The sequence below is a fragment of the Neolamprologus brichardi genome, chromosome 14 (genome assembly GCF_056152115.1).
Source record: "Neolamprologus brichardi isolate AB-2024 chromosome 14, ASM5615211v1, whole genome shotgun sequence".
NCBI classification, from domain to species: Eukaryota; Metazoa; Chordata; class Actinopteri; order Cichliformes; family Cichlidae; genus Neolamprologus; species Neolamprologus brichardi.
This window is the reverse complement of record NC_142117.1, coordinates 34,213,047-34,234,891: the sequence shown is the minus strand read 5'-3', so window position 1 is coordinate 34,234,891 and position 21,845 is coordinate 34,213,047. Positions and strand designations below refer to the sequence as shown.

General features: G+C 40.2%; 3 protein-coding genes across 5 annotated transcripts; 1 reads left to right on the top strand and 2 right to left on the bottom strand.

Moving 5' to 3' along the window:
- Positions 1–1,362: 1,362 nt before the first annotated feature.
- On the bottom strand, positions 1,363–3,729 carry LOC148098992 (tubulin alpha chain-like). Its single transcript, XM_087851192.1, has 4 exons — positions 3,586–3,729; positions 2,779–3,001; positions 2,551–2,699; positions 1,363–2,467 (listed from the first exon to the last, which is right to left on the bottom strand). Exons 1-4 carry the CDS (start codon positions 3,586–3,588, stop codon positions 1,490–1,492), a joined length of 1,353 nt encoding a protein of 450 aa, XP_087707318.1. The 5' UTR covers positions 3,589–3,729; the 3' UTR covers positions 1,363–1,489.
- An 800-nt stretch (positions 3,730–4,529) lies between these two features.
- Positions 4,530–15,064, top strand: rhbdd1 (rhomboid domain containing 1). 3 transcript variants are annotated; one of them, XM_035914054.2, is made up of 8 exons: positions 4,530–4,574; positions 10,037–10,201; positions 10,456–10,735; positions 10,931–11,063; positions 12,590–12,678; positions 13,201–13,266; positions 13,395–13,532; positions 13,651–15,064. In XM_035914054.2, the coding sequence occupies exons 1-8, from the start codon at positions 4,566–4,568 to the stop codon at positions 13,755–13,757; spliced, it is 987 nt and encodes a 328-aa protein (XP_035769947.1). In that variant the 5' UTR covers positions 4,530–4,565; the 3' UTR covers positions 13,758–15,064. The 3 variants fall into 3 exon arrangements, with proteins under 3 accessions (XP_035769947.1, XP_006805264.1, XP_006805263.1); XM_006805201.3 differs by lacking the exon at positions 4,530–4,574 and adding an exon at positions 8,988–9,215 and having other exon boundaries at positions 10,467–10,735; XM_006805200.2 differs by lacking the exon at positions 4,530–4,574 and adding an exon at positions 8,988–9,215.
- LOC102789460 (tubulin alpha chain-like) lies at positions 5,792–8,229 on the bottom strand. Its single transcript, XM_006805199.3, has 4 exons — positions 8,098–8,229; positions 7,207–7,429; positions 6,975–7,123; positions 5,792–6,891 (listed from the first exon to the last, which is right to left on the bottom strand). Exons 1-4 carry the CDS (start codon positions 8,098–8,100, stop codon positions 5,914–5,916), a joined length of 1,353 nt encoding a protein of 450 aa, XP_006805262.2. The 5' UTR covers positions 8,101–8,229; the 3' UTR covers positions 5,792–5,913.
- Positions 15,065–21,845: the final 6,781 nt, after the last annotated feature.

Here is a 21,845-nt window from a genome sequence, read left to right as displayed (position 1 = left end):
GTCTGTCTGCCTTGTGTGCCGCTGTTCCTATAGCAACAGCCTCTCCGGCAGCTGTGGTCCGGGTAGCGATCATTGGCGGCAGGAAAGCTATACAGTTTGTAGAGTGTAGAAAACACTGAACTAAATGAAACAGGTTTGTGTTTGTGAGACGGGAAAGGTGATCTCAGGCAGGCGTTGCGTTCCTGAATAATTGACGGAGAAACGGTGTGCTGCACCTGGCACACGTGTTTACAATCGATGCCAGAAACCGTTGAGACAGAACTGGAGGTTGAACCTCTTCCGCTGCAGCCTCTGAACATGTTCGGCTGGCAGTAGCTGCTTTTAGTTACGATTATTAACATTTCGACTTACGAATACCTTGTTTTTTGGGTTTCTTTTTGCCCTCTTTTTTTAGTAAGTAATAAAATCATAATTTTATAAATTGCCCTATGATAATGATGTTGATTATTATTATTAGGTAGATGTTTTGGGACAAATATTGAACAGAAAGATTGCTTTCAAAAACTGTATTAATGTTTTTATTGCTAACAAAGCAAAACACATTTCAGTTAGCTAAAGGACACATTTTGAATAAATAAATATCATGATTGGTTTTAAATGCAGACTGTATGTGACTGAATTTCATCACCAGGCCTCAAATGCATAATTAAATGAAACTAGATTCAATTTGATAGAGCACGAAGAAATGATCAGCATGTCAGAGAAGCTGACTTGTCTTGTGTCTTCTTTTTAAGTAAAGACTGTTACAGACTACTTTGATCTAATACTGTTAAATCTTTCTTATGGTTGGTTAGTTCTACATTAAAAAAAAGGTGTTTCAGTTTGTCGCTGATAATTTATTTGCACACAGTTTAGTCTGTTGAAATGAGTCAGTGGCAGTACAAATTTATTAAATTGACTTAATCTCAAGTTCCAAAGCTATCCATTTATTTTTCTCTCAGGAGGGTTTGTTTCCAGTTTTCCTCTAAATGACATCAGAAGTCATATTGAGATGGTATGTGGGCTGATCCTGACCTTCAGGTCTTATTTTAGTCATACAATCTACAATCAGAAGCCACCTTACATTGTTACACTCTCGTTAAGAGTTTAGCTTTTCAGACAATAAATACCTCGGTTCTTTATATTGTAAAGCAAACCTGTAAAATACTTTGGAGCTCTTGAGTAGATGTAGAAATTATGAAAATGATTAATCTCAATCGCTAGTCAAGTAGATATCAAGTTTGATTTTTAATTGCTCATGTACTCGTTGTTAAAAATCAGCAGCACCCAGAAGAAAAAACTGATGACGTTGAAGGAATAAAACTACAAAATGAAGTCGTCATGTCTCCATGTTACACTCTTATGTCAAATCAAAACAATGCATTTTAATTTTCATACACATTTATTCACAGATGAAAAATATGCACTCTCCTCCACAGGAATGTGTAACATGAGAACAATGTAACAGTGCTTCTCAGTGCATAATTTTGATGATTTTATTGCAATGAACCTACTCCTCACCTTCCTCATCTCCCTCTCCATCAACAGAGTCAACTCCAACCTCTTCATAATCCTTCTCTAGAGCTGCCATGTCCTCTCTAGCCTCAGAAAACTCACCCTCCTCCATTCCCTCACCCACATACCAGTGAACAAATGCACGCTTGGCGTACATCAAGTCAAACTTGTGGTCAAGTCGTGCCCAGGCCTCAGCGATGGCGGTGGTGTTGCTCAGCATACACACAGCCCTCTGGACCTTGGCCAGGTCTCCACCAGGAACCACAGTGGGTGGCTGGTAGTTGATGCCGACCTTGAAACCGGTGGGGCACCAGTCCACGAACTGGATGGTGCGCTTGGTTTTGATGGCAGCAATGGCAGCGTTGACATCTTTGGGCACCACATCGCCACGGTACAAAAGGCAGCAGGCCATATACTTGCCGTGGCGAGGGTCACATTTCACCATCTGATTGGCTGGCTCGAAGCAAGCGTTAGTTATTTCTGATACAGTTAACTGCTCGTGATAAGCTTTCTCTGCAGAGATGACGGGGGCGTAGGTGGCCAGGGGGAAATGGATACGAGGGTAGGGAACCAAGTTGGTCTGGAACTCTGTCAGATCAACATTGAGGGCGCCATCAAAGCGGAGCGAAGCAGTGATGGAGGACACAATCTGGCTGATCAACCTGTTCAGGTTGGTGTAGGAAGGACGCTCGATATCGAGGTTCCTACGGCAGATGTCATAGATTGCCTCGTTATCTACCATGAAGGCACAGTCAGAGTGCTCTAGGGTGGTGTGGGTGGTCAGGATGGAGTTGTAGGGCTCAACCACAGCGGTGGACACTTGGGGAGCTGGGTAGATGGAAAACTCCAGCTTTGACTTCTTGCCGTAGTCGACAGAAAGGCGCTCCATCAGCAGGGAGGTGAAACCAGAGCCGGTCCCACCGCCGAAGCTGTGGAACACCAGGAAGCCCTGAAGACCAGTGCACTGGTCAGCCTGAGGATGGAGAGGGAAAGACAAAGTTCATGCGATACAGTTATCTAGTTTACTTTGCCGATAATGGCTCTGAATTTACCCACCAGTTTGCGAACCCTGTCCAGAACAAGATCAATGATCTCTTTTCCAATGGTATAGTGTCCACGGGCATAATTGTTAGCTGCATCCTCCTTGCCAGTGATCAACTGCTCAGGGTGGAACAGCTGGCGATACGTCCCAGTCCGCACCTCATCTAAGGAAACAGACATTTTGTTATTTAAACTGACTCACATATTGCACTGCTACATTTAGCCAATGGTAACAACGCTTACCGATCACAGTGGGTTCAAGGTCCACAAAAACAGCTCTAGGGACATGCTTTCCAGCTCCAGTCTCACTGAAAAATGTGTTGAAGGAATCATCTCCCCCGCCGATGGTCTTGTCACTGGGCATTTGACCGTCTGGCTGAATGCCATGTTCCAAGCAGTAAAGCTCCCAGCAGGCATTCCCAATCTGGACACCAGCCTGTCCAACGTGGATGGAGATGCATTCACGCTGTGGGAAGAAAAACAGGTCACTTAGATGTTCACACTTTTTTCACTACAGATGATATGGGTACCAAAAACCTTATCACTTTTTCCCCTCCCCGACCTGTTCACCATTTATCCAGGTCAAAAACCTAAAACCTAAACTAAAGAGCAAGTTAATTCAAAAGGTGTCTTAGAGAAGATAGCCACCCTACAACTGAGCACTAAGAGCTTTTAAAGTCTAGTGGGACGCTGGGAGAGATGTTGTCACTGACTGGATATAAACCACACCTCTCCGGTGAACAAAAGGCCGAACGGAAAGCGGGGAGGAATGGGTTGTCACAACCACCAAAAATGCGCCGTCATCTCCCCACGCCCCAAATCACAGTTATACCCTCCAATCTTCCTGATACCTAAAATTATGCGACCTGTCTGATTATCAAAGAGTAAAACGTAGTTCCGTATACTGCCTTCCATGTTCCCGTTTCTACTTTTCGGTTAAAGGCAACGCTTCCTCCCTCGTTCCTTAGAACAGCAGATTAAAAATTGCGCACCGACATATCATCAATAACCAACTGCCAATATTTGGCAGAGCTTTTTGAAAGTCCTTACCATTTTGTTCGTTGGTCCTTAGAGTAAAGAATAGCAAGAAAAACTCGACAATAAATCCTACAAACCAACCGTTAGGAGCCGATCTAAGAGGAAATAATGACGCAGACAGCGCTTTCGCGCCTGGCTAGCGGAGAGGACCGAACCATTTCTTATAAATTAGGAGGTACGCGGAAAACTATATGCTTAATTTTATCCAAAAACAAATAAACTAATCACTAGATTAATCCAAAATAAAGCAAAATGCGTCTTCTATTAATTATATAATAAAAAATTAAAATTTTAAACGTACAAATATCTTTAATGGCTCCCTAATTTCTAGACCCTTAGATTCGCCCTGACTTCCTCAGACCGCATTTCTAGAATCATTTTACGTATCGCCTCCTGGCGGTTTGGATGATAAATGTAACTCATGTATAACTTTTAACAATTTGAGTACAGCCAAGTAATTTAAATTTTAATACAGTATTAGTACAATAAAACTGAATTTAAAAATGTGTTTCTTTCTGTGTCTTCATAGCTCTGCCTTCAATTACATACGTGAAAAGATGACACAGCCAAACAGGTCACACTGCGAGAAGAAATCGATCAAGACTATATTGATCTATGCAAAAATACAAAGGTGTATCCCACCAAGCAATCCCTTTGTATAAATTGATGTGTTTTTGTTTTCTTTCTCTTTTTATATGTATTTATTTTCTTCATAAAAACACAGTATACTCGCTGCTTCACATTTACTCACATTTCTCTTTATATTATTATGTCTATATTATAGTGTTGTCGTTCAATGATCACGTTGTTTACAGAAAGGTTTTTTTAAGCCAACAATACGAAGTTCAAAATTATGAAAACAAAACAAAACAAAAACTTCCCATCTATATGCCGCTGTTCCTATGAGCAACAGATGCTCCGGCAGTCTGGGTAATGATCGTTGGCGGCAGGAAAGCTATACAGTTTGTAGAGTGTAGAAAACTGCGAGTTAAATGAAACAGGTTTGTGTTTGTGAGACGAGAAAGCTGATCCTAGGTAGGATTCCTGAATAATTGACGGAGAAACGGTGTGCTACACCTGGCGCACGTGTTTACAATTGATGCCAGAAACCGGTGACACAGAGCGGGAGGTTAAACTTCTTCCGCTGAAGCCTCTGAACATGTTCGGCAAGCAGTGCCTGGTTGTATTTACGATTATTGAGTAATTTCTACTTACAACCACTTAAAGTATTTATTTGTTTACTCATCTTTTTAAAATAAATGTAATTTAATTGATCACTTGACCTATTTACTAGGTAAATCTTTTGGGGGCAATATTGACCAGAAATATTACTTTTAAAAAGTAAATTGAATCAAAGAATCCGTCCATCATTACTAAAAGATAGTATAATGAAAACTTAAAATAATATTAATATCTCCGTTGGGTGGCGGTAACTATTTCCCAAATCATTGTCCTTTAATTTAATAATAAATTAGTGTACTGGTGACTGTATAAAGCACACAGCCTTAAATATATTTAATATTTAATACTGTAAGCATGTGATTAATTATGTTTTGTAGTTTCTAAGTGTGACCACTGGGGGGAATCAGCATGGGTGTTTGATAACAATATACAAACATGGAAGGAGGTAAGAATTTTTACTGGTATTTAAACGTTCTGCCAACTCATTTTTAAACAAGATAAAAGCAGCAGTATCGACAAAACACACTTCAGTTATCTAAAGTAAATATTTTTTAGATGAAATAATATGATTGTTTTATATGCTGACTGTGCATGTATGTTTAAGATGTATTTTATTTTCCATTTTTCTGTGGTGGCTGTTCGGGATAGAACTAAAAAACATTACAATACATCAGCATATAATGCCAGATGCACACCTTTGATTCCCAAATTAGTTTTATCTGAAATATTATAGACTTTCCACACTAGGCCCCAAACACATAATTAGATAAAACCAGATTAAATTTTACAGCCCCAAGCAACTGCGGTTTTGTGTATTTAAATATTTAAGGTGTAAAGCTTTAAAACTGTTCTTAAGAGTTTTTGAGTATTAGTGTTTAAAAAAAAATTAAGGCACTGACACCTTGTCTTTAAACAGCTCATGTACTCTTTACTAAGCAGCACCTTGATAAAAGAAAGTGCTGATATTGAAAGAACAGAACTACAAAACAAAGTGGTCATGTCTCCATGTTACACTCTCACATAGCATTAAAACACCACATTTTCAAACACATTTATTTAAAGTTGAAACACAGGAATATTGTACAAAGATCTGGTAGAACAACGTAACAGTGTTTCTGAGCAAACTTGCATAATTTTGATGATTTTATTGCAATGAACCTACTCCTCACCTTCCTCATCTCCCTCCCCATCAACAGAGTCAACTCCAACCTCTTCATAATCCTTCTCTAGAGCTGCCATGTCCTCTCTAGCCTCAGAAAACTCACCCTCCTCCATTCCCTCACCCACATACCAGTGAACAAATGCACGCTTGGCGTACATCAAGTCAAACTTGTGGTCAAGTCGTGCCCAGGCCTCAGCGATGGCGGTGGTGTTGCTCAGCATACACACAGCCCTCTGGACCTTGGCCAGGTCCCCACCAGGAACCACAGTGGGTGGCTGGTAGTTGATGCCGACCTTGAAACCGGTGGGGCACCAGTCCACGAACTGGATGGTGCGCTTGGTTTTGATGGTAGCAATGGCAGCGTTGACATCTTTGGGCACCACATCGCCACGGTACAAAAGGCAGCAGGCCATATACTTGCCGTGGCGAGGGTCACATTTCACCATCTGATTGGCTGGCTCGAAGCAAGCGTTAGTTATTTCCGAAACAGTTAACTGCTCGTGATAAGCTTTCTCTGCAGAGATGACGGGGGCGTAGGTGGCTAGGGGGAAATGGATACGAGGGTAGGGCACCAAGTTGGTCTGGAACTCTGTCAGATCAACATTGAGGGCGCCATCAAAGCGGAGCGAAGCAGTGATGGAGGACACAATCTGGCTGATCAACCTGTTCAGGTTGGTGTAGGAAGGACGATCGATATCGAGGTTCCTACGGCAGATGTCATAGATTGCCTCGTTATCTACCATGAAGGCACAGTCAGAGTGCTCTAGGGTGGTGTGGGTGGTCAGGATGGCGTTGTAGGGCTCAACCACAGCGGTGGACACTTGGGGAGCTGGGTAGATAGAAAACTCCAGCTTTGACTTCTTGCCGTAGTCGACAGAAAGGCGCTCCATCAGCAGGGAGGTGAAACCAGAGCCGGTCCCACCGCCAAAGCTGTGGAACACCAGGAAGCCCTGAAGACCAGTGCACTGGTCAGCCTGAGGATGGAGAGGGAAAGACAAAGTTCATGCGATACAGTTATCTAGTTTACTTTGCCGATAATGGCTCTGAATTTACCCACCAGTTTGCGAACCCTGTCCAGAACAAGATCAATGATCTCTTTTCCAATGGTATAGTGTCCACGGGCATAATTGTTAGCTGCATCCTCCTTGCCAGTGATCAACTGCTCAGGGTGGAACAGCTGGCGATACGTCCCAGTCCGCACCTCATCTAAGGAAACAGACAGACATTTTGTTATTTAAACTGACTCACATATTGCACTGCTACATTTAGCCAATGGTAACAACGCTTACCGATCACAGTGGGTTCAAGGTCCACAAAAACAGCTCTAGGGACATGCTTTCCAGCTCCAGTCTCACTGAAAAATGTGTTGAAGGAATCATCTCCCCCGCCGATGGTCTTGTCACTGGGCATTTGACCGTCTGGCTGAATGCCATGTTCCAAGCAGTAAAGCTCCCAGCAGGCATTCCCAATCTGGACACCAGCCTGTCCAACGTGGACGGAGATGCATTCACGCTGTGGGAGGGGGAGGGGGGGAGTCAATTAGGTGTACACCTTTTTCTTTTAGATCAGAGTAAAGAGTAAAGGAAATTGAAAAGGTTTAACTGCATACATGGGAACAATGCCAATTACTCCTTGCTTTTGGGCCAAACAGTCTTTAAAAAGTATCCCAATCACAAGCATACTAGTTTTCACTTGACTGTTTTCTCCATACATGGTGTTGCTATGCGGCAGATCTTTCCTTCCTTAACTACCGATGACGTACGTGCTGTTGAAATTTCAAAATGTGCGCCCTTTTCACTTGGAATCTATTACTGAAAAAACGCTTTAACAAAACCGAATATTCAAGTGATCTTGAACAAAACAAAACAATTTTCTCCGTTCACACTTCAACCACTATTTTTTTCCCATATCGGATCTGGTCACCATTTACAAGACATTTACTAAGCCTAAAACACAATAACCCCCCCTAATCGTTTATATATTTAAACCACACCTCTTGCATAACTATCACAGAGTAAAGTAAATGTCAGTGTAGAGACATCATTTTCCCATTTCTACTTTGCAGTTAAAGGCCGCACTTCCCTCCTCGCTCCTTAGAACTGGGAGGAGGTCAAAAAATGCGGAAGAAACATATCGCCCGTAACTGACTACTAAAAGTTTGCTTTTAAAAGGTTTCTTACCATTTTGCTCTTTGGTGTTTATGCTAAAAAATGGCAGAAAAATCTCAGTCCTACAAACCGACCGTTAAGCGTCGACGTAAGAGGAAATAATGAAGCGGATGACGCTTTCCCGCCTAAAGAGGATTGAACCATTTCTTGAACATTAGGGTGGAGGTGGATCACTAGTATGCTTAATTCTAACCCCCCAAAATCTAGAAAAGAAAGTTAACCGCCAGGTTAATTTTGAATAAAGTAAAATAACGTATATAAATTAAAATATAATAATTTAACATTATAATAACTAAAAGCGACATTTTAGTGAATCTTTCTTAACCCCTCCCCCCCTAGTTCACAAAGCCTTAGAATCGCTCTGACTACATTTCTAGAACGGTTTTTACGTACCGCCCGCTGGATGTTGAACGTAGTCTAAGGAACTTGGGAAAAAAGCGTCTGGACTTCTTTAAGTTTCTTGAAGACGTTTCACCTCTCATCCGATAAGCTTCTTCAGCTCTAACGTTCTCTTAATTCCATGCATATACTAAGATCACTATCAAGTGGCAAAGTTTGTTTTTAGATTAATTTGAAAACTATAAAGTTTATTCAGTCTACTATATCTATTACGATCCATCTAAATACTGTTTTTCTAAATACCCAGCTTGTAGATTTACCCTACCCTAATAATGCTTACTGTTCTCATTGCGCCTTTCTCCCTTTTTCCCCTGTCTTGGCCAGAGTGATTGTTGTTGTTATTATCATAGGTTCTTGTAGGTATTGTTTTTATTGCCTTTGTTAATAATAATAATAATAATAATAAGAAGAAGAAGAAGAAGAAGAAGAAGAAGAACTGACCTTTACCTCGCAAACCCCAATGCGGCTGCGCTAACTACGTAGCTTTGTTATTGTCACGTGACCTCTGACAGCGCCAACTTGTCGAGTTGTTACTGGTAAACGCTAGAAATGATGAAATATCTAGTAATACGTTTTGCTGACGTTTGATTAAGAGTTATATAAGTGAAACTTTAGGTTTTTCACCAGCGTTAAATTGTGCTCACCTGGTTAAACACCGGGCTGACGTTAAAGTTTGCGGTAGCGAAAGTAACTGAACGAGGAAGCGTTTCCAACGAGTGACAGCGCTGACAGTAAGTTTACTTTTAGTTCCCCGTGAAGTGAATGTCATTGGATGTTGTGGGGCATTTTATTCTTTAGTAATGGAATATTGTGTTTTCCAAAGAACATCAGCATCAGTGTTGTTGTTAAGCTACTGAATGTTTTAAACTGACTTGCAGACTTTTTTTTCTAATTGCTAATTATTATTGACTGTGTCTGTTCAACTACAATAACATTAACCAGAGGGTACTACTTATATTACTACTTATTCTACTTACTACTACTTGTACTCTGGATCGCGGTGTTGGGGTTGCATGATATCTAAGGCTGTAGTGTGTATGGTTTGACTGTACATATACACCGCCATGTGACTGACATTTCCTGAACCTTTATAAGCTCATGGGGGAAGGAGGACTCAGTCTTTAATAATGAATATTAGTTAAATTTCTTATGTGTTAGATATCAGCAAAAGGCATTTTAACTCATCATATTAAAGCATGACAAGCAGTGGTATTCTTTTTCTTATAAAGGCTTCAGATCACATCTACAGTCTGGACTTCTGCTAGTAATTGAATTAATATGAACTGTAACCACTTGAGCTTTCTCTGACATTTCTTTCTAATTTCTAATGTTTGTGTTTTGTTTTAACAACAGCCCAACACTTCCTTATTAATACAACTCGTAGTCAAGTAGAGGCAGTTTCCGTGCATCTGAGTCTTTCAAAGCTGATACTCAGAGATTGTGAGAGCATTACCATGATTTAATCTTAAGCCTTTCTCTAATAACTTATAAATGTGACTTTTATGGTAACCGAAAATGTCTGAAAAATAATCAGGCAGTTGTTTTCCCCTAGGTTATTTTCAGTATGCGAAACAGACAGAGGGGATCCCAGCTGGGCTTGCTGCTCCTTGCCTCCCAGGTGTTTCAATTGGGTCTGAACAATATCCCTCCCATCACTCTGGCTGTCCTGGCTCTCAATGTGTACCTTTACCTATTCCCTGCTGCCCCACTGTTTCAGGTAAATACACCAAATACACCTCTAATGATGGAGACAGAGTTCGTCCATTTTTAATGTCGACCAATATTTATACACCACAAGGTTGGCTATTTAGTTTTATACAGTGCAGTAGCCCTGAAATAATTGTTTTAAAACTGTGTTACTAAAATGTTAGAATATAATCAACAAGGAAGGTTTTATTACATTAATGGGAACGTTGTTTATCAAGTAGAAAGATTATGTAAAAAAAAAAGTATTATCTCTTAATTTCCTAGGCCTGTGTTAGTGTGCAGCAGGCCTTCTGGTTTAAAGACTGGCGCAGACTCCTGCTGTCCCCACTGCACCATGCAGACGACTGGCATCTTTACTTCAACATGGTGTCCTTCCTCTGGAAAGGTAGAAGGCTGGAGCAACGGCTGGGTGGGCCCTGGTTCCTTTACCTGCTCTCAGTGTTCTCTCTGCTTACTGGACTGGTCTATCTAGTGTTGGAGGCGTTGCTAACAAAGCTCATGCAGGACCAGTCGTACAGCATGGCGTGTGCTGTTGGCTTCTCAGGTATAAATTATTGGGGAAAGTTCTATAATCCTTTATGTTGTAACTGATATAGAAGATTTGATCACTCTATATTTGTAAACATATATTGTATTATCTTCCTCTATATGTCATGACCAACTATTTGATCTTTTTTTCCGGAAATGGCAACATTTTCTTTTTCTTGTGTATTTATCTTTGCAACGATTGTGCTTCTAGGTGTCCTGTTTGCTTTGAAGGTACTCAATAACCATTACTACCCCGGAACTGTGACCTATGTGATGGGATTACCTGTGTCTAGTCGCTATGCTAGCTGGGTAGAGCTGGTGCTTATCCACATAACATCACCCGGGTGAGTTACCTGTCTGTAATTCGTATCTGTAAATGAATCAGGACTATGGATTTACTACACAGTTAAAATATAGCGATACCAGTGTGAACACTGATGCACCTAGCAGGGCAACAGCTCTTCCGCTTTAAAAATAGATTTTCCATTTCAAATTCATTTGAATTTGAATAATCCAACATCGATTCATTAAATCCTGACATGGATTTTTAAATGTATTTTGCCAGAAACATCAGAATCTCAGCTAAAACATGGCGTTGGGTGTTGAAAGCAGACATCTGACAGATTCCAAAGCTGCACGTCACTCTCTGACCAAAATTCACTGAACCAGCAGCAAAAGGAGACAAACCAGACTTTTGAAAAACATTGTAATGAATTCCCTCTTATTTTTGCTGTTTTGCTTCCACCACGATAAAATTGCACTTCCTGCACTGCTCTCTCTCTCTCAGTGTACTTCAAGACCAATTCAATACCAAAGAATTTTCAACTTTTACGAATTATGCCAAATTGCAAAACCCTTAGATTTGTCTTTAATAAAACTTCTACTGCAGCATTTTTTCAAGATGGTTTTATGCTGTAAAAGACCAGGTCAGCAAAATCTCCTTCATATTTTTTTGTGTTTTATTCTCAGTTTCTTTGACACAATGGCATTTCCTGAAATGCTTGGACCTCTGATGAAGTCTCACAAGTGTCACCTTTATTTTTGTAGTTATATTGAGTTTGTAATTGCAGAGAAATAGTCGATTCACTTTGAGCATGCTATTTTTCAGCAGGAACCTTAGAAAAACTCCTGGGGCTTAAACTGTTAAGCCCCAGGAATAAAATAAAAAGTGCAATATTGTAACTGCTTTAGGATGTGTTATTAATTTGGAAAAGAATATATTTAATTTACAAGTTTTATAGGCTTCTTTCGACAGTACAAATCCAAGATAAATTATCATAATTACAATATTTCTGACTGAGTCAAAATTGAATCGCATTTAATCCAATTCAATCAGGATCTTGTGAATCAGAATTGAGTCAGTTGTAGGAATCAGTGACAATACCCAGCCCTACTTGCAAGTGGATATAAAAAACGCAGAGGGGATGTTTAATATATTTTTTAAACGGTACCTGAAAGCAGCATTAAGAAGCACAAGTACTCCTGTACAGTCGCTGAACAGAATCAGGTATTTGTGTTACAGAAAATAAAAATGCAAAACGGGTTCCTCTGAAAATGGCTCAACTGTTCTCTGTTTTGTTTTGTTTTTTAATTATATTTTAGTATCAGTCAGTATCCACAGAGGGTACGGCTACATCATGTCATTTCATGATTGAATCAACATACACATCGACTTCTCTCTAATCTAATACTGCTCCAGATTCAGATGCAATTTCTTCTGCTCACTGATGTGTGATTAGTATGCAGTTAGACTCAATGACAATTAGTAGTGTTTTATTTTAGGAACCTGTCGTTTGAGGTGTTGAATTAAAATGTCCTGTAGGTGGCAGTGTTTGATTAAATAGCAATAATCTATGCTTCTCTTCTTCAGGACCTCTTTTGTTGGTCACCTGTCAGGGATCCTGGTAGGTCTCCTCTACACCACCGGACCACTGAAGAAAATCATGAAGAAGTGTGCAGGTCTGAATTCATGTTTTGTTTTGTTTTCTCACCTGTTTTCTTACATTTATATTAACGCAGTAAGATGGCAAAAACACAGTGGACCAAAGTCTAAAGATTCAAGTGTGATAGAAAATATGTGATAGAACACTAGAGTCAGCTTTGAGAGTTAATCTATGTATAAATATAAATATTTGTCAGTAACACTGTTTAAACTGAAACAATGTGGGAGCCCTTCGGTTGCTCTGCTGACAAGCCCCCGGGGGGAGCTCCGGTGTAGCTCCCTCAAATGAGAGCAAGACTTTCATAAATGCAGCTAAACTTTGTGAGGCGAATTAAAAGCTAAATTGTCATCAGGTGATAGCCAGTGTCATCCTTCGGTTGCTCTAAACAGAGAGGTTGGTCAATAGGTTCAACCTAAAGCAAACTACAAATGGACTAGATCAAGCTTTCTTACAATAGCTTTCCTACAAGTACCTGATATTTATATAGAATCTGATTATTGAGAGGAAAACTGAAATAATCTGCATATATTTTCACCAGGGTTTGTGACATCGAATGGATATAACTCACAGCCCGGTGCCTACTACAGATCTTCGGGCTACTCGGGTATGATGGCAGAAAATGACTGTATACTGACTAATATATTGTAGGCTTTGCTGTCTTCACGGGATTTACAGACAATAACGAGAGTATACAATATGCCAGACTTAACCTTGTGTGTATGTGTGTCTCAGGCTACACTGACACTGGTAGAGGATTCTCAGGAAACTATCAGTATGCACCAGGTTACACAGCAGATGCATCTTATACAGGTGGACTGACAGAGGAGGAGCAGTTAGAGGAAGCCATCAGGAACAGCCTGAATGACAGAGGTAAGACAGGAGGGGACAGTTTTGATAAGTGGAAAAGGGTTAGAGTGATTTATTTTTTATATCTATCTGATGTCACTGGTTTATCTTTCTTTTCTTTTCTTTTCTTTTTTTTTTTTAGGTCAAAGCCAGCAGAGAGGAGCCCCCCCTCCTTATGGTTTCCACCTCTCCGAAGATGCCAGAGCTGAGCAAATCAGGCAAATGAGACTGAGGAGGTTTGACAGATGAATGAAACAGCAGCAAGGAGGAATAATTTTTTACTGAAAAGTTCCAAATACTGCATCCACAAGCTGAGGATGATTGTCTTGAATAAGAAGATCCAAAATCACAGCCTGACATATTTCAGAGGTCTTTGTTGTGTGGCGCTTTTTGTTAAGGTGGCACTAAAATGAATTAATGTCACCTATGAAAAATGGCTGTGATGCTTTATAAGAGTTCAAAGGCTAATGAGCAGTTTTTGATCTGTCTGATGACGCTGAAGACAACTTTAGATGCACGTTCGGTAGCAGAGATTAAAGGTAATATTAGTTTTGAAGTAGGTAGCAGACACGGTATTAAAAATGCTGTTTAATGCTGCTTTACGTCTATACTTGGATCGGAGAACTGCAACAAGTCTTACTTAAACACCACTATATTTACTCCAGTCGGCTAGTGTTCTTTTTTTCACACAAGCAATAAAGACGAGACAAGGTTTTGTTTAAACGGCTTTAAAATGTTTACTGCGATGTTTCAGCATATGTTCATCAACTTAGAGATCCAACGACAAGACAATAGAATCAGAGCTATTATCCGTGTACTCCAAACTTCGGAAAGCCGTGATTGTAAATTCTAAGAGTCTGGATGATGAAATCCACTGACATCTGAAACATAATGTTGCAGGAGCTATCCTGGAGGTGAGCAAGACTTCTGATCTCAGTAAGCCTCTACTTATATTACTCAACTACAAAAGGCAAAAATGAAGCTGGTATTAAATTTTAAATTATGTCTTTTTTTAATTTCCCCTAAGATCCCTTTAAATTTTTAAAGGGCAGTATTTTCAAGAAAGTTCAGCAGTGTATGTATGTCTAAGTATATGGGTGTGTATGTGTATATACACACTAGATGGTACACCCGTTTATTTTTGATTATTTGTGTTCTTATAGGTTGTTTATTAAAAAATAAAATATATATAAAAAAAAAAGAAAGTTCAGCAAAAGATATGAACAATGTGCTCATGATGCATTCGCTCTTCAGTAAAGTTTACTGGTTCTGTCATGTTTAAGTTCAAGTCATTTATTATTAGATTGCAAAAATATGCCACGTTGGGCCAAAAGTTTCTAAATTCTTCTTGATGTTTTTGCTAAAGTTTATAAATGTTATAAATGTTGCTTTTTGGTGCATAAAACATCTGCTTTCATGAATGCTCAGTATGTCTTTGCAGTCGTACATTTATTTACACATGCTGCTCATTCACTCTTTTGAGTTGAAATAATCCGTGTATACCTGCAAACCTACAGCCGAATTACATCATGTATACGCTATTAAATATTTTTATAGGAAATCAAATGGAGTTATGTGTAATTTGTTTTTTAAACAAAACAAATCCAACACCATAATACTCTAACCTTTGTAAAAAGGCACCGAGCTAGACTGATGCTGTCTGTAAGTAAAGTTAGGAGGGAACGTTTAAGAAGTACATTGCTGGCTCAGATTTCCCCTAAAGCCCTGAGGCGTGAAGGGAAGTAGGACAGCTTAAAAATTAGAGCTAAGAAACCCAACGAACCATACCTCAGCCCACATGGGTCCAAAACCATAATATTACAGTAGATTTGATAAAGTCTTACCATTTCAAGTGGGGTGAGAGGTTCAAAAGGTTGGGCATTACACATCGGGGCTCACTATCACAGTAGGCGGATTTAAGTATTTTTATATCAGATGTGTGCTGACAGTTTACATAGATTGATTTTTGCAACCTGCCAAGAGGAGCGTGGGAGCTGAACGGTGCAGAGGGGGCCTGGCAGAACATGAATGGGTGAGGCTGAAGAGTGACAGAGGGGATGACAGGATGAGGACAAGGAAGAGGTGTCTGAGTTGTCTGTCTGGGCCGCGGGTGCACATTAAAGGCAGTTGTTGGCATGTTGGCGGTTCTGTTTCAGTTCGTCATCTCACATCGCACCTCCTCTGTTAACAGATCTGACTGATTAGTTCTGTGAAGAGCTCCACCTGCTGTGACACTGTCACTGAGCATTAGAGAGGAAACAGTAAGAAATGCTCATCTCCTGATTCACCCATGGAGGCTGCGTTCGGCTGAGGATTTAGAGAGGTTCAGCGATACATACACACAAACCAGATGATCTTAAATCAAAGGTTTGGAGTGTTAGATATTAGATTTTTTTTATATAAAATCATTTTATGTGTTGCCTTGTGGGTCAATTTCAAACCACCGGTGACCAAACACACCATAAAATTTATTTTGTAAGTGGCCAAAGAACCTGGTCGTGACTAACCTAAAATACCCTTCAGCTCTCTGACTGTGCTTATTAGCCAAGCAGGGCCACCTGGCTAACACATTCTGCATACCCACTCTGATCCACTAGAAAAGAAACACCCACTCCAGTCGATCCGGCGTGAAGGTCAATTTGTCTTTGCATCTGCCAAAGCCAGCCGAGATCACGATAGAGTCCCACGGGACGAGTGCCACTGCATAAATGAAATAAGCCCATGCTAAAAGAGGAAGCTCTCATTTTTTTAATGACTCTTCCCCCTCCCCACTGCACTGTGATTAACTTCATCACACTCAAATCCTGCTCAGCAACTTGTAAAGTCTCGTGGAGAATGGTATTAACTTGTGCAGAGCTATAAGCCCAGGGATAACTTTTAGAACAGTTATGTCACCCGTGTGCCAGAGTTACATACTAGGGTGAAATCTCCCTTATCACTCCAAGTCCACCCTTAACCTCACATAGTTTCCTGCTGATTTTGTTCTCTGCTTCTTCTTCCCTGCCCCGCAGTGGAACGATGTGGACCGTCCTTTTTCACGGTCAACAGTCCTGCACGCCAACGCGGGTATTTTTAGTTATTTTGATTAAAGAAACGATAAGCAAAAGATTCCCGATGCAGGAAATGTTTTTCAAACACACAGTTTTGATATGTGGTCAATCAAATAATAGGAATGGTTTTGCACTGTTTTTAAATATAGGCACATGTAGTCTATAATAAGTCTTTTTCATACAAAGATTACCCTCACTTTGAAAAAAATGTATAAAAAGCTCTTGAGATGGAAGATTATAAATGTATACAGTGTGCAAATACTAATAACACTAGTATTTGCACAATCTTGTAATACTAGTGAACTATTCTTTCTTTTAGTCCTACTTGTGTTCATTATGTGTATTTCAATATTCTGTGATGTATACAGTACGATACCTGTGTTCTGCAGTAGGCTAATGAATCAGCAGTGTTTGGGAGTAACGGAATACATGTACCGCCGTTACGTATTTAAAATACAAAATATGAGTAACTGTATTCCGTTACAGTTACCGTTTAAAAAGGTGGTATTTAGAATACAGTTACTTTGTTGAAATAAATGGATTACACGGCGGTACTTCCCTGTTTCATATTGTGGCGGGTCAGGACTGTTTGGGTTTTGTTTGACAGCTACGTTCTGTTGTTCCAGGTGGCAGCGTTACGGTTGCCATGGTTACAGGGTGACGCTCTCTCTGCGTGTTTCCTGGGTGAGAGAGCGCCTGTTGTTGTTGTTGTGCTAAGCTAATAGGCAGAATGCTACAGGTATAGCGCTAAAGAATGTAGCATCATAGGCAGTGTAGTCCGTGCTGCAGGGAGAATGGACTGCCATACCCGTTATGTGTCTGTGAGCGAGGGAGGGAGAAAAAGGAAAAGTACGAGCTGTCATCGAGCAAAAACGGGAGCTGGAAGCATGTAAATATAATAAAAATATAATAATAACCACTGCAGCCAAGATGAGTGACTGACAGCCCAGTTGTAAGTAAGCTATTAAGCTATTAAAGCTAGTTTTCGGCTACGAGCCCGACACAGAACCCACCGTATTAGCCAGAGGTCCCTTTACTACGGTTCGGAGCCGCGGACCTTCAGTAACAGTAATAAATCACAGCAATAGTACATTCATGTAGTTGTAAACAGCATGATAATATATTAAGTAATCCAAAGTATTCAGAATACGTTACTCTCATTGAGTAACGTAACGGAATACGTTACAGAATACATTTTGGGGCATGTATTCTGTAATCTGTAATGGAATACATTTTAAAAGTAACCTTCCCAACACTGTGAATCAGTGCTCTTGATTATATGAATATGTGATGAGCGCGTTATGTCTGTGTGTACGTTGGAGTGGTTTTCCAAATCTGAATCTGACCTTTGCAGGATGCACCTTGTATGTTTAAAAACTGCCCGCCTAGTGTTAGATTTCTTTTCAGCCTCTCTTTCTGGTGTATACGCTCAGCTGAGACTGCACTGCAAGACCAGCCGGGGAAATGTGTTTGCTCACAACAAAATGTAGTGCACGCTCTAAAGATAGCGAGGCAAATAAAGCAAACATAAACACTGACAGACACGTAAAAACATGGAATTGATTGGCTCCCTCGAGCACAGCCAGCTTAGAGTCTTTATTCTTTTTCAGGGGTGATATTTGCTTCGACTTGTCTGCTTCAGCCCTGAACTGTCCACCACTTGACTAGCTTCTCGACAGCAACTCGAGGGGCTGATGGGAGTCCTTGAGTTGAGCCTATCATGCTCACTCGTTCCACTAATATCAAGTCTACTCTTACACCTACTTTTTTTGCACCCAGTTGTCTTCTGTGTTGCTGTCACACAATCTCTCCCTTTTACATTCCTGTCTTTTGTTCTCCCCTCCATCTCAGCGTGTCTCTCGCTACTGCTTTAGGAATTTTTTTCCTTTGAATTTTGATTCCTCCCCAGTGTCTCTCCACCCACCTTTTCTAAAAACTCTCTTTTCCCCTTTCCTCTGTGCATCTCACTGATGCTGTTCTCTGCTTTTCCCTTGATGTTTTTTTCCATTTGTCTCTTGATTCGTCTCACACTATCTAGCGTTGGTTTTGAACTCACTAGGTCTCTCTTTTTCTCGGTCTTTCTCGGTTTCACATACGCATACAGACACTCTCTTCTCACAAGTTGCCTGCAGATCACAGTTGGCGTGTCTCTCAGTAAGCTGCAGAGTTACCAAGCTTCTTGATTCATAACAGCTATCTGGGTGACCCATTTCTGCACAAGCTCACAGTGCTGTGTTTTTATTGCTTTAATTCAACAGTACATCTACAAGTAAACTACCTCAGTGTGGTTTTCTTTCTGATTATCTGAATTTGGGTTTGGCACATTCAGTGGAGTACGGGTGGGGTGGGGGGGGGACCCCATGGTCCATCATGTGGAAGTAGACCGTGTCATGAGAACTATACTAAACATGTTAAATAAAGTCATAAAGCATATTCATTCAGCTTAGTTTGGGTCCTGATCATCCATGAACCCCCTGCATTGACTCTGTGCTCAACTAATGCTGTGCCCTACAGTTTGGGAACCACTAGTACAAGATAAAAAAGGATAGAACCCTTTTTGCTATTTTATAGCTTGGGCGATCGTGGCTCAAGAGTTGGGAGTTCGCCTTGTAATTGGAAGGTTGCCAGTTCGAGCCCCGGCTTGGACAGTCTTGGTCGTTGTGTCCTTGGGCAAGGCCATTCACCCGTTGCCTACTGGTGGTGGTCAGAGGGCCCGGTGGCGCCAGTGTCCGGCAGCCTCGCCTCTGTCAGTGCGCCCCAGGGTGGCTGTGGCTACAATGTAGCTGCCATCACCAGTGTGTGAATGGGTGGATGACTGGATATGTAAAGCGCTTTGGGGTCCTTAGGGACTAGTAAGGCGCTATATAAATACATGCCATTTACCATTATAAATGATTAACTGTATTTTTTATCTGTACATATCTCAGAAAAAACATATATAAATGAAGCCCATGATACAGTACATGCAGTAAATACCAGAATAAGGAGCAGCAAAAAGTAATCATGAAGATCAAGATCAAATATTACACGTTATTTAACCATCACATAATGCTAATAGACTTCACTTAAAAACATATTAAAATTATGTACTCTTCCTTTTGTTTAAAAAAAAGACATTTGGAGTAACGTGATAAATGTGGACACCATGAGAGAGTGAAGCAATGCCACAAAATATGATGGAGCAGTTTTTATGTGAAATAGTCACTGGAGCATTTAACTGTTTTAACATCTTACAGATATATTCTGTAAACCTGTAGCTTCTAATTTTGTTTGTAGAATGATCCAGAGTCTCAAAAGCCTTTGGAAGATTATTAAAACAGAACCAGTGTACAAACCACAAGTCATATTAAATCTTACTGTATCACAAAGGTACGTAAGAGCAGTATCGGTAGAGTATCCTGGTCTAAAACCTGACTGAACTTTATATATTAGCTGGAACTATTTCATATATAATTGAGGAAATAATCATTCGGTCCCCTGCTGAATGTGTAAGTTTGCTAGCTTAAATGAATAGTCGCTAACTTTTTTGGTATTTAATTTTAATGAAGAGAGACACTCCACGAGAGACCAAAAATCCAGAAAAAAACATGTCATTGAGTGAAATAAGTATGTAATCCTTTACATCCCAGCCAGAATTCTGACTCCCACAGATTGCCCATGTGGCACAGAGATTTCAATCAATCACTCAATCAGTTTTTGATACTCCTGATACCAGCTGGTTACATGGATAAAACACACCTGTGAGAATCAGATTCTTACATTCCAACCTCTTCACCAACATAGTCAAGACCAAAGAGCTATCACAGGACATCAGGGACTAGATCAACCTGCAAAGGCTGAAATGGGCTGCAAGACCATCAGCAAGAGCTTTGTGAGAAAGTGACAACTGTTTCTGCAGTTATGTAGAAATGGAAAAATATAAAACGACCAGAAAGGTGATCATGAGCAGATGTGACATCTTGCATCAGCTGATCTCAAGAAGTCACATGATAGGGTGAGGCAAGGTCTCACAATGTTTTTACAGGAAAAACATTGACATTGACTTAGACTGAGAACCTTCACAGACATTTTACAGGAAACCTTTGCTGACAATGACCCACACCCTTTTCCCACCTCGGCTCATGTGATGAGACACGTGAATAATGGGTGAACTTCCACTTGGACTTAAACAACCGCTCTCCGCCATTTGGTCTTATAACTGAAGAAGGTTCTGGGATGAGAGGGTGAAACATCTTTAAGAAACTTAAAGAAGTCCAGTCGGGTTTCTTCCAAGTTCCTTAGAATGTAATTAGGCAGCGCCTGCAAAACACATCCAAAATGTGTCGCTAAAATGTAGCCAGCTTTTCATTTTTTTTGACTTTATGCGTAAAATTAGAAGACATTTTTTTTGCAGTTTTGTTACAATAAAAATCATAATAACACAGGCTACTATAATTTTATTGCTGGTTTCTCACTTCACAATTACTTCTTAAAACAGAATAACTGCTATGATGCCTTCCAGTCAGGTTTTAGACAGAACCACAACACTGAAACCAATCTGACCAAAGTGTTTAATGACACATGTCTGAATACAGACAGTGTAAAAATGTCAGTCTTAGTTTTGCTGGATCTCAGTGCAGCATTTGATACAGTCGACCACAACATATTACTCAAACGACTGGAGAACTGGGCAGGTCTCTCAGGAACTGTACTAAACTGGTTCAAAACATACTTAGAAAACAGGAAATACTTTGTATCAATAGGTAACTTCACATCTGAGCAGACAAGTATCACATGTGGAGTTCCCCAAGGTTCCATCTTGGGACTCCTTCTGTTTAACATTTACATGCTCCCACTGGCACAGATTATAAAGAACAACAAAATAAACTATCATAGCTATGCAGATGACACACAAGTATATATCACAATGTCACCAGGAGACCGAGGCCCTGTACAGGCTCTTGGTAAATGCATTGAGGAAATTAATGACTGGTTGTGCCACAATTTTCTCCAGCTAAACAAAAACAAAACTGAAGTAATAGTCTTTGGAGCCAAAGAAAAATGATTACAGGTCACCAGAGAACTTCAATCTATACACCTAAAAACCACAAACCAGGTGAGAAATTTGGGTGTAGTGATGGACATAGACCTAAACTTAGAAAAACACATTAAGACAATAACAAAATCAGCTTACTATCACCTCAAGAATATTTCAAGGATAAAAGATCTGATGTCTCAACAGGACCTGGAAAAACTAGTCCATGCATTCATCTTTAGTAGGCTTGATTACTGTAACATCATCTTTACA